Source organism: Puma concolor, chromosome B2, assembly GCF_028749965.1.
Source record: "Puma concolor isolate L17-30 chromosome B2, mPumCon1.1.hap2, whole genome shotgun sequence".
In the NCBI taxonomy this organism is placed as follows: domain Eukaryota; kingdom Metazoa; phylum Chordata; class Mammalia; order Carnivora; family Felidae; genus Puma; species Puma concolor.
In genome coordinates this window covers 34,711,454-34,728,387 of record NC_141671.1, presented here as the reverse complement: position 1 = coordinate 34,728,387, position 16,934 = coordinate 34,711,454, and the positions used below count along the sequence as shown (strand labels likewise).

Sequence of the window (16,934 nt, the reverse complement as noted above, 5' to 3'; positions counted from 1 at the left end):
GAGGAACGCTCTCAGTCCCAGGGATGGTGTTACTTGGAAATTCTAAATACAAGACTTTATCAAAAATTTATCCCTAATGAGAAGAGAAAACAACCAGGTAAACTAAACGGCCAGGCTGGCTCTCCTGAGCCAGCCCTGGGGACAAGTTTTCCCCGGGAGGCCAGGAGACCTTTTCATTCAGCTGTAACTTGAGCCCTAAGCAAGGATTAGGTCTTTTTAACCACTGCTGCACACCCCCCCCCACCCCCCAAAAAAAGCAAAGCAAATTAATGCTTTTAAGTTAACAATTATCTGGGTTATCCAGTCTGTCTACTTTAAAATACAGAGACAGGCACTTGAAAAACACTCAAAACCATGTACCCTCATGCTCACTCACTCGTAGTCACACAAGCTTACCCACCCACTCAATCCACACACAGTTCTCAAAGATACTAAAGTGTACATATCCACGCTTAATAACCAAATCACAGTAGACACTGACACCCAACTACATCACCTGTGGGTGAGCATGGTAAACTTCCCTCTCACACACACACTCACCTGTATACTCAGGGCTTCCTTCCTTGTCTCTCCCCATCCTCCCCATCCCTTTCCACTTTGGTTCTTTGGGAGGATGGAATCTCTGGAGAAAAGGCGCTTAAGTATATAGTACCTGTACTCTACATATAAACACACACCCGCACACACATATACACACTACACCCAGAGGTATAATAACTGTGCAAGGTATTTGCCAAGAGTTTCTATAATTTAAAGAAACCCACTAGAGCTTCCTTTAAAAACATGTGGCATAAGGGCACACCTGCTGGCACTAGTGACACCTAGGAGATATGTTTGGGAGCAAGTGATGACCACAGCACTCCCATCTATGGGTAAGGCTGCTTGTCACTACTTGTCCTTCCTGTGGCACTGGCCTGCAGATTGGGGTCCAGAGATAGCCCTCTAACCCAACAGACCTGTTGTTAGGCAATCTCTGGCAGTCCAGGTTGATATATTTCCTGAATAGCAGCATCAAAGGTAGCTGAAATGACAAGTTTCCACTCTATGCCAGGCTAGACTCAGGGATCAGAAGGAAGGAAGATGCACAGCTAATTGCAGCCCAGTCAGAGTGAGTGTGGCCTGAATAGGAGATAAATAGTGAACAAAACTCTTAGTAAGTTCCTTGAGGGCAGGGGCCTCCACTCTGGCTGCATATCCCCACAGCACCCAGCAGGGTGTCTGATGAAAGAGGAAGCACCTCGGAGGGATTCTGAGTCCTTCTGTCCCTGAACAATGAGCTGATCTCCGCTTGGCACCTGTCCCTTCTAGGAGTCTCCATCAGCCCTGGGAACCCCCTTGAATATACTCTTTGCTCCCCCTTTTGCCCTCAGCCCCCCCAGCCTCACTAGGCCACTACAGACACTGGCTCCAAGTTGAAAGAGGTCCTTATCTTGTCTCTAGATTACTCGAATGAAATCTGTTCCTTCCTTCAGACTAAACTCCCTAGCTAATTCCATGTTATGAGTAAGTCAGCACACACTACAAAAGCCAGCTTTGTTTATGAAAACACAAGCAAATCCACAGTGGGAGAGGGGCTGCTCCCAGGCTGGGGGTGGCAGTGGTCGTGGGCTGTCTGGAAGCAGGATGGGAGAAGAGGCAGTTTGGGGTGGGAAGGGGTGGGGGTGGGGTCTGGTCTGTGACAGCTGAGAATCTCTAGTACTCGGGTTCTGTTAAAGGACAGGTTGGAGGAGGAAGGGGGTGGTTGAAGAGGCAGTGTTTGGGAGAAGAGGATGGCATTGATATGGCACCTTCCTTTTAATGAAGTGGGAGCCTATCCAGTACACAGAGCAGCTTAAGGGCCAGGTGCTCAGTCCCCGGGGACACAGCGACCCGACTGCCAGAGACTCAGGCTTCCCCAACTCCCAAGTTCAACTTTCCCTTCTGGCTCAGCCACTTCCACACCCCAGCTTGGCTTCAGGAGCCCCTGGGACAATAGGCAGAATCATATCCTCCTCAGCAAAGCGTTGCCAGGAGGAATTTTCTTTTTGTCCATATAAATCTCTTCCTGGGTGAGGACATGATGGGGGAAGGGTGCAGCAAGAGGTCAAGGGGGAGGGGAGGCTGTCCCCAAGAGATCTGTAGCCCACCAGCCTGGTTTCTGCCAGCAAAGCCTTGGGACTGGCCAGGCAATGAGCCTGGGGTCAGGGATGGGGGCCGGAGGGCCTCCCTGTCTCTCTGTCTGTAATTCCTAGAGGGATCTGTCAGAGCTCCCCGGCCTGGAATTTTACTTTGTTATTTTAATGCAATTCTGACCTGGATTTAAATGGAATTGGAAACCCGAGGCCTTAATAAATAAATATTATGATAAGAAATGAAAGCCATGCAAGACGAAAGAGATTTCCCCCCAAAGAGGCAGAAAGCGACATTCTTGCTGGGAGCCAGTCAGAAATTTTCTTCTCTTCTTCAGCCCCTTACCATCCAGTGAGAGACGAGCTGGTTTTTCCAGAAAAGATCCTATTTTTCTTTAACATTTTTCTACTGATAAGACAACAACTTGGAAATTTTGTCTGACTTTGCATGAGGGCTGGGGGTGAGGGGAAGAAATACATGGCATGGCTGAAAAGTTTCATTCTCTCAGTCTCTCCAGGCCACAGCTTAAGTTTCTGGCAATGTCTGAGAAGAGAAGATTCTCTCTCAAACTTTTGGAGGACAGGAAGTCTTTCGAAGATGCTGGGGTGGCAATGAAGTCGGGAAGAATTCTGAGGTGCGTGGCGACTTCTGCCCAGGGTCCCCCAAACTTCTCACTGCTCCGTGTCGCTCCTGGCTCCTCCAGCCTTTCGCCCGGGACGCAGCGCCCAGAGGTTAGGTCCCCAGCCGGAGTGCGGGTGCACAGTGCTAGGCTCTGACAGCGGCACGCTCCCCAGCACCTGCCCTGCCCCTCGGAAATCGCACCCCCGCCCTCGGGCCCCGCAGCCCCCCCAGCCCCGCCGCCGCGCGCCCCTCCTTCCTTACCTTGCGCGGCTTTGCTGTGCTGGGCGGCGCGGGCGTGGACCAGCAGGACGAGCAGGCAGAGCCCGGGCACGCGCCCCGAGCCCATGGCTGGAGCTCCCGGGGGCCGGGCGGCCGGGGCCGGTCTCGCAGCCCCCGGAGGGCGGAAGCCGGCCGGGCCCCCGCGCGGCGGAGGGGGGAGGGGAGGGGGCGTCCCGCCGGGGCCGGACCGGGGGCTGCGGGAGCGGGGTGCGGACCGCGGTGCCCTCGGCGGGAGGCTCCCGATGCTGCCGGCTTCTCCCGGCCCGACGTCGGGGAGAGCGAGGCGGAGAGAGGCTGGGGGCGCCCGGCGCCGATGACGGAGGGGAACCCCCGCCCTCTCCAAGCCGGGCTCGACTAGCGGCGGCGGCGGGGCTGCTGCGTGTAATCCCACCCAATTCCCAGCTTCGCCCGGAGAGAGCTGCAGCCGGAGAGCGCGCAGAGCCCGAGCGAGGGACCTGAGAAAGGGGAGGGGAAACGCAGCGCCAGAAACACGCCCTTTCTGCCTCTCTTTCTTCCTCTCTCGCTCCTTCTCCGTCTCTCAGGCTCCGTCTCTTTTTCTTCGCCTTTCTCCTCCTCCTCTTCTTTCTCCTCCTCTCCTCGCTCCTTTTCGTTTTCTTCCTCCTCCCCCTCCTCCTCCACCACCTCCTTTTTCGTGCCCTTTTTTCTTTCAAATGGGGCCTCGGCGCGGCGGCCGCTCCCCCTGCGCTCCCGGGCGCAGCGGCCCCCTCCCCAGGCTGCCGGGCCGCTGCCTGCAGGAATTTACAATCCGGCGCTGGGGGAGCGGGCCCGGTCTCCATGGAGACGGCTTCCCCGGGAGCAGGGAGGTCAGGCGCAGACCGCGCACAATCAATGGATCAATGCAAGCCCCGCTCGGCTCCAGACCAAACAGCACCCGGCTCCGGCTCGTCCTTTCTCCCGGCGGAAAGAGTGGGGGAGCTAGGGTGCGCCCCCCACTCTCGCACGAGATGAGGGCCGTGCGACGCAGGTTTGCACGCACACCTCCACGAGGAGACAAAGAGAGCTCAGGGTGTCGGGGAGGCTGGGGCAGACAGGACCGCACTGGCGCCCAGGCACGTCCGCCGACACAGCCCGACACGCGAGATACAGCCACATAGGACCTCGAAAAACTGAGAGTGACACCGATTTCGGGCCGAGTGACGCCCTTCCAACTCTTACCTCCACCACATCCCCCACCCTCGGGTCTCAGTACCCATTTCTAGTGCTGAGTGCACTTTGAGGACCAAGAAGAAAGTAGACTTGCCCCCCAGCTAAACCTGCCAGCGCCAGGGCAGACTCCCTGGCCGTTAAGGCCTTGGAGGTAGACCACTGAGTCACCCTACCCATATAGAAGTGGGCTCACATGTAGAACACTGTCATGCACTCAGCACAGGGGCAAAAGCTAACCCCCAGGAATATGCGTATGTGTGTAAATACAGACACAAAGATCTGCACAACATACTTCTCCAAGCTTGCCCTCGCAGCTTCAAGATGTGGTCCTAACTAGCCCATTCTTTTTTTTTTTTTTTTAATTTTTTTAATGTTTATTTATTTTTGAGAGAGAGAGAGACAGAGTGCGAGCAGGGGAGGGGCACAGAGAAAGAGGGAGACACAGAATCCAAAGCAGACTCCAGGCTCTGAGCTGTCAGCACAGAGCCCATCCCCGGGGCTTGAACTCACCAACTGTGAGATGGTATCATGACCTGAGCTTAACAGACTGAGCCACCCAAGAGGCCAATAACTGGTCCATTCTTAACCCTTCGTGTCTCCAACTGCGGGGTAACAGAGGAAAAATAAATGATATTTTTAAAAATAAAGGCAAAGGGCATAAAAGCAGTGTCTCCAAACCATGGACACTGTCCATGGATTTATAGACATTTTCTTTTATCTTAGAGGAAAGACCCCTTGAAAGGTGGTGAAGGCTTTCTTAGAGTATGGAGCTTCAGTCAACCTGAGACCATGCCAGGATCCAGGCAGTTACTTATGCTTCAGAGCCACTTTTTTTTTTTTTTTTAAAGAGAGAGGGAGAGCATGCAAGCAGGGGAGAGGGGCAGAAGGAGAGAGAGAGAATCTTAAGCAGACTCTACGCTCAGCATGGAGCTCAACGTGGGGCCCCATCCCACGATCCTGGGGTCATGACCTATGCTGAAATCAAGAGTCAGACCCTCAACTGACTAAGGCACCCTAAGAGCAAATTTTTTGCAGGGAGGAGGACCCTGAGACTCAGACTAACCTCACAGAGGCCTTAGGGTACCCAGGAGGAAGGGACAATGACCAGAATCATCCTGAAAATAACTCAGTTCTTAGACCCTTGACACTGGCAGCCCACATCAGCTAGGTGACAGGTGTGATATGTCAGAGATCTCCTGAGCCCCCAGCGAGAAGAACTGAGCCCTTCCTTCCCTAGGGATTGAGTAGAAAAGTAGGAGGATGGAAACAGGCTTAAGCATTTGAGTTTTTTTTGTCCTGTCTGTATCCTGGGATGAAGATTGCCTTTGGGCAAGTCACATCTCAATGGGCCTCAGTGTATTCTAGAAAACGAGAGGGTGGATTAGCTCCTTGGTGGAAAGGAGACAGTTGCCCTTAGGAAGCCTGGAGGAGGAGGTCTTGAGTATGCCTGCTTGGCATGAGAGATGATGGTTGGGATGGAAGCACACAGATGATGGAAATGGTGTGGAGGCCACAAAAGTTTGGGTCAAATGATCTCCCAGGTCCCTGCCAGCTCTGTCACCCTAGGACTCCCTCCCTCTTTCATTCCATTGGCAAACCCCTCCCCTTGAAGCTGCTTTACGTGCTGCCACCAATTACGTATAGGGCTGGGGGACAAGTGCAAACTTGCCATCCTCTCTGCCCCAAACAAGAGTGGTTAAAAAAGAAAAAAAAGAATTGGAGGTTGCCAGGTGGTGCCTGATCTACATGGGGGGACAGGGAGAGAGCTGAGGAGCCCCCCAAGGCAGGGAAGGGAGATTACACCATGCCTTGCTTTGTCTCTCTGCCTTGCCGTGCACACTCGTGTGAGCTTCTCTGCGTCCCTAGGGAGGAGGGCTCCAGCTCACCCCCCTCTAAACCACAGGTGAGGTGGGCATGAAGAATTCTATAGGGGCAGATTAGTAGGTTATCTCGGACCTTCTCTCTAATTCAGTATGATTTCTTGGTGCCTTGAGTGTGGACGTTGCCCTACCTTAGCTGCTAAGTCTCTGGGAGTTTCAGTGTCTTTAACTGTAGCTTCCTTTTTTTTTTTTTTTTTTTTTTTTTCTCATTTTGCCAGCTTGTCCTCTGCTCCTCTAGGACTGGATGAACTTCCTCCACATCTGGGCAGAAAGGGCAGTTCCCTGCTCTGCTCCCCACCATCCAGTCTGGTTGCAGTCCATCCCCAGCCCTTCAGAGGATTCTGTAGGAGCAGAAGCAAGGCTTATATCACTGGGTACTGTGACCTGGGGGGCCAGTTCCATTGCCCTCTGCCCTGTCCACTTCTGCAGGGACTCACAACTGGGTAGTGATGCAGGAAGATGACAAGAAAGGAATAATGAGATGGCTCTTGCAAGTGGTATTACAAAAGCAATAGCATATGTCGTACCCTCACTGGCAGGAGTGAAATGTCCCTGGGTTCTCTGGGCCTCCAATATTCTCTCAGGCCACAATTTGCTGTCAGGCTGCACTTTCCTTCAGGATTGCTTCTGACATTCCATTTCTGTCAATTTTCCCCTGCAAATGTCTGGGGAGAGGACTGGGCTGGGGAACCCATAGCATATATACCTCGGTTCTGATCCTGCTTAGGGATACCTGTGCTGGGGCTCTGTCACACTCAGGGACTTCCCCTCCCCCGCCAAGTCTCCTTCCATGAGCCTTTGCTTTTTCTCTTGTCTTCTCAGCTTCCTCATCTATAAAATGGGTCCACTGACTCTCCTTGACAGGCAGTATAGTCTAATGGAGAACACATACAGGTCAGAATTAGCCCACGGACAAATGTCGGACCCTACAATTTTCCAGCCATCTATCTATTTTTGTTGAGTTATTTCACTTCTCTGAGCTTCCTCATCTACAAAACAGGTAGGATCACACACGACCTCAAATGTGGGCATGCATCAGTGTCTAACTACATTGGGCTCAAGAGTAAAAGAAATTCTGTGGTTCAAATCTCAGCTCTGTTAACTTTCTAGCTATGTGACTTCAGATAAGTTATTCATTGTCAGCTTCAGTTTTCTCTTCTGACAAAGGAAATAAAACCTCAAAATGTTATGGTGTTAATTCAATAAAATAACGAATGGACTCCCCTGCCCCCCACCTGGCACATAGTAGGCATTCAGTAGGCAATGACTATTGTTTTTTTTTTTTACTACTTCTCAGAAGGAAAAAAATCCACAATGTTTGATAGTAAAGGTACAGTAGTGCCTGGGAAGAAGTAGTTCTGTCCCAGACCCGACTTTGATGCTGCTGGTTGTGAGTACAGCCAATGGGACTCAATTCTCATCACCCCCGGTAGGTTCTGTCACATGTTGTTACTGAGAAGTTTCCAGAAATGCCATGCATTACAACACACTGCGCTTGTCAACAGCACTTTCAAGTTGGAGAATAGAAGGAAATTCCCCTGCCAGGTAGGGTAGTTCCAGAATCCTTCTTTCCCTACCACCATGTACTTCCTACCCTGCGTTAAGAAGGCCCAGGCACTCAAACAAATTAGAGCTCATAGCTACCATTTACTGAGTGCTTTCTATGTGTGCCAGGCACTATAACAGGCACTCCACCACATGTCTATCAGGTAAGAATTGTTATCCCCTTTGTTGATGGGGAAACTGAGGCTCATGAAGATCAGCCCACCCTGATGACTAAGAAGGGCAAAGCCAAGACTTGGGCCCAGGCTAGACTCTGAAGCTTGTGTACCTCCTCCTTCCTATGTGCTGCCTCCTCTGAATCCACAGAGACCTAACACATTCTGGCCACTGTTAATCATTTGGAGCAGGATGAGGGTCACAGACTAGCCCCTTCATACACAAGGGGTAATAGGGCAGTACCCTTGCTCAGAAGGATCATGTAGGAGTACAAAAGACTTTAGCCATCACATTTGTCTGATGATGAGATGTCACATGACTTGCCCAAGGTTAAAAAACATATTTAAGAGGCAAAGCTAGAAGCAGAATCCATGTCTTAACAGACTTTTGACTCTTGGATCACTGCTCCTTGGCCTGTACCCTCAGACCTACCAGTCCTACCGCTTCCAGTTCTAGCCCTTCCTCTTCCTCATGATTTGATCATCATGAATCCTTCCATCAATTGGCATATGGTACTTATCTCATCTCCTCCCCCAGTACACCCTGTCTGAGGCCCTCTAGGGTGTGCAAAAGAAATAGAAAATGTGGGGGCATCTGGGTGGCTCAGTCAGTTAAGTGCCTGACTCTTGATTTTGACTCAGGTCATGATCTCATGGTTTGTGAGATCAAGACCCCGCATTGGACTCTGTGTTGACAGCTTGGAGCCTGCTTGGGATTCTCTCCCTCTCTCTTCCCCTCCCCCACTCTCTCCCTTTCTCTCTCTTCCACTTTCCTGCTCGTGCTCTCTCTCAAATAAATAAACATAAAAAAAAAAAAAAAAGAAAGTCAGGAAACAGAAGTTGATCATCCAAGAAGACTTCATGGAAGAGGAGGGATTTGAGGTGAATCTTGATGATACTTAGAAATCGATGGATAAGATAGAAATATACACAAAAATCAGTGAGTGACAGAGAAAAAAGAGAATACTCAGAACAACTACAAAAAAGAAAGAAAGAAAGAAAAGAAAGAAAGAAAGAAAGAAAGAAAGAAAGAAAGAAAGAAAGAAAGAAAGAAAGAAAGAAAAGAGAGAAGGGGGATCATACCAGGTCAGTGGATAGGTTGACCCTGGTCGGTCCTTGTTTCTCACCTGTCCAGGATGGCTCAGGAGCCATTTGGCCATATAGGCAGATGATGGGAAATAATGCTCTCTCAAAGACTGTTCCAGCCCTGGGATTCTAGGACTAACTTGCTCCAAGGCCCTTAGTCTTGCCTTTACAAGGGAGGTCTACTGACAGCCCTGCCAAGACTCAGGTGGGGAGGGGGAATAGCCTGGTCCAAGCTGCCCATACCTGTTCCAGTGTCTCCTCTGGCCACTTGGGTGGCCTCCTTGGCCCCTCATCCCAGGGTCCTCCCAGTCCTTCCTCCCTGCCTACCCCCACTCCTGAGTCACTTTGCCACCTGCTTCCTCCCCACCTGCTTCCTGGCTGCTTCCATGAAAGAAACAAAAATATCCAACTTGCCAATTGGCATCAACACCATGCATGGTTCCAGACCCCTCCACATCACAAGACAAGTCTCCAAACTGCCCTGAGTTTGTGTTCTGTCCCTCTCTACACAGCTGCTCTTCCAAACTTTGGTTTCCCATCTGCCAGCCTCAGATCCCTGACTTCTCCAATCAGTATCCTCAACTCCTGTTTCATCGAGAAGCCAGAAGCCATCTGGTATGAATATCCTATCCCCCACCCCCCTCTCCTTCTGCTGGGAGAGGGGTCCCTCCTTTTGGCCAAGGCCAATCCTACACACATATGTAAGGATCTCATCTTTTCTCGGCCCTACAGAGATCTGGAGCCGTCAATTATTCCCTCCCTCTCCTGAATCTCTCACTTCAGTTCCTTCTCCTGTAAACACAGTACAACTTGCACCATCCTACAGTAGCAACAACAAACTTCCCCAGACCCTGCTGCCTCTGTCCTTCCAGACTCCTGAACTTCTAGGAGGAGCATACCTGCTCTCCACTTCACGGCTTTCCTTCACCCCTCACCTTAGTGCAGTCTGGCCCAGGGGCCCTCTGACACCCCCTCTGCTAGGTCTCCAGTGACTTCACATCTCCATATCTGGGGCTGCCTGCCAGTCCTTATCTAGCCTGACCTCTCTGCGTCATCAGAGGTCTCGGAACATTTTTCTTCCCCTTCTTGGAGCCTTTCTTTTCCCAGATCTCCTGCTGGCTGCTTTCCCTCCACTGGCCTCTTAAGAGTTTCTAGCTTGGATTTTCTCAATTCTCACACTACGCGACCTCCCTAGGCACTCTTACCCAGGGACAGCAAGGGTGGTGGAAAGAATATTGGCTTTGTGGTCAGACAGTTCTGAGTTTAAATCCCAGCCCCCTCAGTGGGTAAATTTGATCAAGTTTCTTCACATCTCTGAGCTTCAACTTCCTCATCCAGCAAAGGAGGATAAAATTCTTGCAGGTTGTTGGAGGGTTACTGCTGATATGTCTCATGGAAGTCTCAGCACAAAGTAGGTGAGTGGTTTGCTCCAATTGTGGGGCACTATGGCTCCAGCTACCACCAATGTGCTGATGACTTCCAGATCTACATCCTTAACTCCCCCCACCCTTTTCTTCTAGCTTTCATTCTGTGTGTCTGATTTTCAGATCTCTATCTCTAGTTCCTTCTTCCCTCTTCTATCCAGTCCTATATTTCTGCCTACTTATAGCTATTTCCAATGGCATTTCTCAAGACCTCAAGCTGAACTGACACCCAACCAAACTCATAGTTCTTCTCCATACTCTCCCCTGAACTGCCCTCTTCCTGTGACCTCCACCTTGGGGATAATGACCCCATAATTCACTCAGTGATCCCAGCTAGATTTCTCAGAGACCGAAAGGACTCTCTGCATCTAAGAGGCCATCAGATCCTGTGAAACTTCCCTTCAATCCGTCCCTCCTGTCAACCCCTATTGCTACTGCCTCCTCTCAGATACTCATTGTGTCCCCTCTGGACCACTGTCTGACAGGGGTAAATTCTAAACCCTTAGTATGGCATAGGTGGCCCTCTGTGCCAGTCCTGCTCCCTTCTCTTCAATAACATTTTATGTTTCTCTTCTGATCTCACCATCACTATACCCAAGCTACACCATGCCTGGCATATACCTTGTTCTTGCCAGCTGGAAAACCACCACTAACCTTCAAGACCCAGCTTACATGTACCCGTAGAAGGCCCGGAGCTCAATACCCCTGTAATGGCCCTAGCCATGCTGTACTGTAATGGTCTGTTTCCTTTCACTTGTCTTCCAAACCTTTGAGGGCAAGACCCATATTGGTCACCACTGTATCCCCAGCCCGGATCACATAGTTGTGCTCCATGAATGTTTGTTGAGTGAATGAAAGAATGAAGGGATGGTGAACTCATGGGAATCCCGAGGAGATTCAAGGGAATTCCAAGGAACATCCCTTGACCTGTCTCTCTGCCTTCTGCCACCCTGAGAATGCTTTGGGTTCCAACAGGACTGGTGGCAGCAGAGGGTTAAATGGAGGGGCAGTGTGGACAGTCCAAGCTGAAGAAAAACCACAGAGATGCAGCAGGCTGGAGGTAACTCTGGCCAGAGACTTTCAGATTCTAGAAGACAGAGAAGCAGAACTGGAACCTTCCAAGCCAGAGCTCAGGATCTCCCCAAAGGCCAGGGGCCAAGGTGGGTGGGGCTGGGTCCACAGGCAGCTTCTGTTTGAACCCTTAGGAAGTCAACTCAGGAGGTGGAACCCTCATCAGCTTTCCACTGCTTCATCAAAGATCTTTCCCACCAGTGCTTAAAATCCCATCATAAGAGGATCACTCCTTTGATCTAAACCTTATGTTCCTTGGGTCCTAAATACAAATATCACTGTGAGACAGAGTAACAAGATTAAGCCTTTGCCAGGTTAAATCTTTAATTATCAGTTGAAACCTTAACAAAGGTGTGGCAGAGGAGGGGCTATAGGGTCAGTCACTCCTAATGAACTTCCTAACTTTGCTGAGAGCCAGCTCTGCTTTGCTCTCCCTGACCTGTTTCCTTGTGGCTCTCCTCCCCCAAATCCCCACTGGGTTCCCTCCCCAGAAGAAAAGATGGAGAAACAGAGGAGGACCTCTCCATCTAACAGTGTAATTCCTCTGGGTATCCTGGATCAAAGAAAGGATGGGTGGAGGTATTGGGGCAAAGTTCAAAGCATTCATTAACCAATTCATAAAGTGCACTGCTATTTTAAAAAATCAGTTCCCCAACAGCTTCTATTGTATTTTCTGAGAAGGGCTCCTATGGGACTGAGAATACTGTTAGGAGAAGCTGAAAACTTGCAACAAGGACGGGGTCAGAATGTTTGACACCTGTGTGCTTATGCTGAATGTCAATATCCTTACAGAAGTTTGCCTCCCTTGTTTGGCAAGAGGCTCTCCCTTCATGCCACCCCTCTTCCTCTGTCTTAGGTGGAAAGCTGTCCTAGGCATCATGCCAAGGCTGGGTTGGCAAAGCTAAGGGGCATCACAGCGAGGCTGTTATTCCTTGATGTCTCACTTTATCAGTCTGCCGGACGCTGCCGTGCGCTGAACGAGAAAAAGCCCTGGCCCTGACTTGGGGATGCTCCTCCCCCTGATCAGCCTAAAGCTACTGAGGAGTGAAAGGAACTCATTCTAGTCCTCTTCTGCCTCACCCACCCCTCCACGCCCTGGTCCAATCTATTGGGATTGATTGAGAAATTGTGTTGCTTCTCTTTGGGAGACCCAAGCTGTAATACTACCCTTTGCCAGTAGGTGCCGCCATCTAACATACCATCCTTCCAGCCCTTGGCAAATCAGACCTTGGGGAGCCCTACTCAAGGAACCCAGTGCCTCAAACAAATTTGCAAATGGTCAAGTTAAGATGTGGAATTAATTGTATATGTGTTTTTTTATAACCATAGATTCAATTTTTAATGAGTTTGACATTCTTTGTGCACTTACTATGTGCCAGGAACTTAAAGAATATGGGAATTCAGAGATGACATAATTTCTCCTTTCAAGTTCATAATTAGGTAGGAGAGAGAAATTTGCATCTAAATAATTAGACTATAAGGCAGAACATGGTAAATGCCCAAATACAAAGGTGCCAACATAAAATTCTAATGAGGGCACAAAGAAGGCAGATTAATTCCAGCTGGAAGCTTGGGGACGCCCCAGAAGAGAGGGTTTAAAGACGGCCTCAAAGAATACGTAGAATTCCCTTATGTGGAGTTGTGTGAAGGAGGGGGGGGGAGGGTTTTCCACGTGGTGGAAATGGGGTGAGCAAGGACTTGCAGCGGGGAGTGTCTCCAGGGAATTAATAATGTGGTTCAACTAGAGACAAGTATTTAAGGGGACAAGTATTAAGATCTGAAAAGAAAAGGCAGGCCAGACGATGAAGCACGGGTTTCCATCTGATGTTAAGGGGTTGTGCATGGGTCTGGAACCCCTGATGGCTTTAAAGCAAGGCAACCGCATGGCCGGCTCACATCATGAATTGGTTTTATATACTCTGGGCTTTAGGCACTCTGCAGGATTTCTTCAGTGTTAAGCAAGTTTATTTCATCATGGATGCAGAAAGAAAACAGGGGGGAGGGGGTGGGGAAGAAACAAAAAAGTAAAACGGAGGGGAAGAATGGATAGAAGAAAAAGAAAGATGGAGGAGGAGGAGAAAGAGAAAAAAGGAGGAAGCAGCCGGGGAGGAGACCAGGCAGACCCTGCCTTGGGGGCAGGGGAGGCTCTGCTCAGGGGCTGCACGCAGTGAGCTGTTTGGGCTTTTCCAGGCCAGTGGCCTCTGGCTCCAGGCCCTGGCCGACCACAGAGGACAATGTGAGGCGGGTTTGTTTGGTGATGTGTTTTCTGCTGGCCCTGTTTGTTTGTTTTCTGTTTTTCTGGCAGTGTACACGTCTGGGGTAGAGAAAAAGGAGGAGGTCAGGGACGTGGCCGGCATTGACAATGGTCCCGGGCCCAGGAGGCTCTGGGCTGGTGGGATTCTGTAGTGAGAGCTTGGTGAACATTGGAGTTGGATTTTTTGCTGTCCCTGGAAAGGGCCTCTATGTGGGTACCCAGAGCCAGGTGGCCTGCCCAGCCTGGAGATGGTTTGCCCCAAGCTCTTTGTCCCTGTCTTTTTCCACCCTGGCAGGAAAGAATTAGTCCTTGAGGCCTGGGCTCCTTGCCTGTGTAGTCAGGATGTCGTGCTGGGCTGGGGAGCCTGTGGGGGTAGCAAGAACAGCCACTTCCAGCTCAGCGCTGGGCGCCTCAGGGGCGTCCACGAGAGCCAGCCCGCTCCCAAGCCCCCGATGATGAGTCTGGCTTTCTCTCTCCTGTCCCACAGCCCTTGGAAGCCAATCTAACGAGCACTATTAAAGTTAATGAAACGCAATGAGTCCTCCGTTTGCTCAGTTACAACTCTTTACGAGATTGCTCCCTCTTGCTGAGGAGATTCATTTAAGCTGCCTGGGCTTGGCCTTTGTCCCCCTAATTTTTATTGGCCTATTAACAAGATCTGATGCTCTGGGCTCACCAGGAATATCTGGTACTGTGGTCCCAATAAGCCCCATTGGGTCAAATCTCAGGTGGCCTTTTGATTCCAAATTAGCCTAAAAACAGCCCTTATTACCTTTCCTCCCTCTTTTGCTTCCCCACCTCCAAACCCAGTTTTATATGTAGGTACAGCAGGGACATGGGAAGACTTCAGAAGTTAGGAGATGCTTGCCCATCCCCTTTAGAATGTGTCTCCACCCACTGATGGAGTAGTTTCCCCTAGTTAGAACTCCAGTTCCTTTGGCTTAAGGGCTTTATTCCCCATTAAGATGGGAATACAGAACCTTGTTAGTCATTTACTTGTTGGTGTGAATTCATTTGTAAGGTCATGGATAGGCTTCAAGCAGATCTGAGAATCTCCTAAATTGTAAATAAACATTTGTCTCCAGGGTTCATTTTCCCAGAGAGGGGTTTTCTACAGCTTTCTTCAAAGTTTCCATGACACAAACACCACCTCCCCCCGCCTCACCCCCAAAAAGGTGAAAAAAGAAACCTCCATGGGGGTGCCTTTGTGGCTTAGTCAGTTAAATGTCTGATTCCTGGTTTCGGCTCAGGTCATGGTCTGACGGTTTATGGGATTGAGCCCCTCATCGATCACACATCACTGTCAGCGTGGACCCTGCTTGGGATTCTCTCTCTCCCTTTCTCTCTGCTCCTCCCCTGTGCCTCCTCTTGCTCTCTCTTTCTCTCTCAAAATAAATAAACATTGTTTTAAATAAAACAACAACAACAACAACAACCCTCCATAGAAGTGGAAGAAGAATGGTCTGTAGTTGGGACACAAGACTGACTTCCTACCTATATCATCTGCTTGGCCAAACCCACCCCGAGGAGGTGGCCCCCTGCTCCTTTGGAGACGCTTCCTCCAGACCTCCCAGTGTCACCACAGCTCAATCATGTCAGTCCTCAATCTTAAAACCAACCTCAAGTTGGGGGACTGGGGTAAGAGAGCCCTTTAACGCTATGTTGATTTACATGGCGAGGCTGTAATGATAGGTTTACATGCTGCTGTAAATACCCATAAACTCTCTGTAAGTGCTGGGCATCGCGTGCCATCGGTGCCCAGATTCTCGGCAGCCCCGCACAGGCCTGGCACTCAAGAAGTCAGAGAGGAGGAGAGCACTGAGCTGTAGCAGCTGTCATGATAACATCTCAGCTGTGACCATTGAGGAAGAGGGCACAGTTTGAGCTGGTGTCTGTAGTCCCTTGTCTGCCCACACAGAGCAGGTGGCCTATGCACAGTAATGCCTCAGAAGGGCTCCTTCCCCGGCTCAGCCAGTCTGATTGTCCTTGTGGCTTATGGATGGCATTGTCACCGGAAGACCCCTGTTAAAATGCAAAAGGACTGCTCAGGAAGGGGAGTTGGGTCTGAGAGTCTGTTCTTCACACGGTAACCAGAGTCATCTTAAAGCAGGGTTTCACTACCTCAGCACTATCAAAGTTTGGTTGTGGGGGGCTGTCCTGCGCACTGTAGGATGTTTAGTGGCATCCCTGGCCATTACTCACCAGATGCCAGTGGCATACCCTCCCAAGTTTTGACAACCAAAAAAATATCTCCAGACATTGCCAAATGTCCCTTCAGAGAAGGGGGCAAAATTGCACCTCCCTAACCCCAGCCCCATGGAGAATCTCTGTCATAAAGTATAAATCAAACCATGTCACTCCCTCGTGAAAATCCTGCAATGTCTTCCCATTGTTCTGAGCATGAAATCCAGGTGCTTGGTGTGGGCTTCAAGGCCCTCGTAGGCTAGATTTGTGTCCCTCTCCAGCCTCACTCAAGCCCCTCTGCTCTCATCTGCCATCACCCTTTGGTCATGTAAACATTTTTTGACGTACCTAGACAAGACAAGCTCCTTCTTGGACAGAGTGGAAGATGGGGAGACATCACAGATTTGGGATATGTTCACACACATTTATTACAACTTATAAATATTTCACTTACTGAATGGATTACTTTTGTTTTTCCTGTATCCCCCATAAGAATGTAAACTCCATGAGACCAGGAACCTTGTCTGACTTGTTAACTATTGGATCTTCATCATCTTCCAAGGTGCCTGCCTCACAGAATGAGTCCTGAATAACTATCTGTGGAAAGAATGAATGAGGGTGGCAGGGGCTTCGAGAGGGAGAAGGTTTCTTGGGTACATTGAGGCCTGAATCTTGGGCAGGAAGGGTGTAGAGTAGGAAGGGCAAAATGTGTTCTGGGGCAGGGCTTGGGGGGGGTGAAAGAAACAAAGGTCCAGAGAAGGCACAATGGCCTGAATGTGCCACAACTGACCCAGGGGACATACGAGAGCAGACTCTCCTCATGGGGCAGAAGGACAGATGCTGTGTGAATATGGTTTTGGCTCTGAGCGGATTCAGGGGTGAAGAGCTTGAGTCCCTTGATGAGGAAGTGCGGAGAGAAGTCAGCCAGGTTGGAGCCTCGTGAAACGGGAACCAAACAAGGGAGGGTTGTGACTGCTGAGCCGGGAGTCCAGACTTGGCTGTGCCTCTGAAAAGTAATGGTTATTCCTCTAATGGTATCTAACCTTGGTGACTCTGACTGCTCTGATCCCCTCGAGCCCCTGGAACCAACTCTATGGCCGTAACAGAAGTCAAAGGACTGATCAGACAATTGAGCCTAGAC

The 16,934-nt window shown here is 50.2% G+C and overlaps 1 protein-coding gene across 7 annotated transcripts in view; it reads right to left on the bottom strand.

Annotated features, from left to right (window-relative positions):
* Positions 1 to 3,596, bottom strand: part of SCUBE3 (signal peptide, CUB domain and EGF like domain containing 3) — a 38,735-nt gene extending 35,139 nt beyond the window's left edge. For 6 of the 7 annotated variants that reach the window (XM_086706652.1, XM_086706653.1, XM_086706655.1 and 3 more), the window contains exon 1: positions 2,992 to 3,147. In XM_086706652.1, the coding sequence (XP_086562778.1) occupies positions 2,992 to 3,076 (85 nt within the window). In that variant the 5' untranslated portion in view covers positions 3,077 to 3,147. Of the gene's footprint in view, positions 1 to 2,991 lie in introns of all 7 variants that reach the window. The other variant, XM_086706657.1, reaches the window with a different exon arrangement.
* Between the last annotated feature and the right edge of the window lie 13,338 nt (positions 3,597 to 16,934).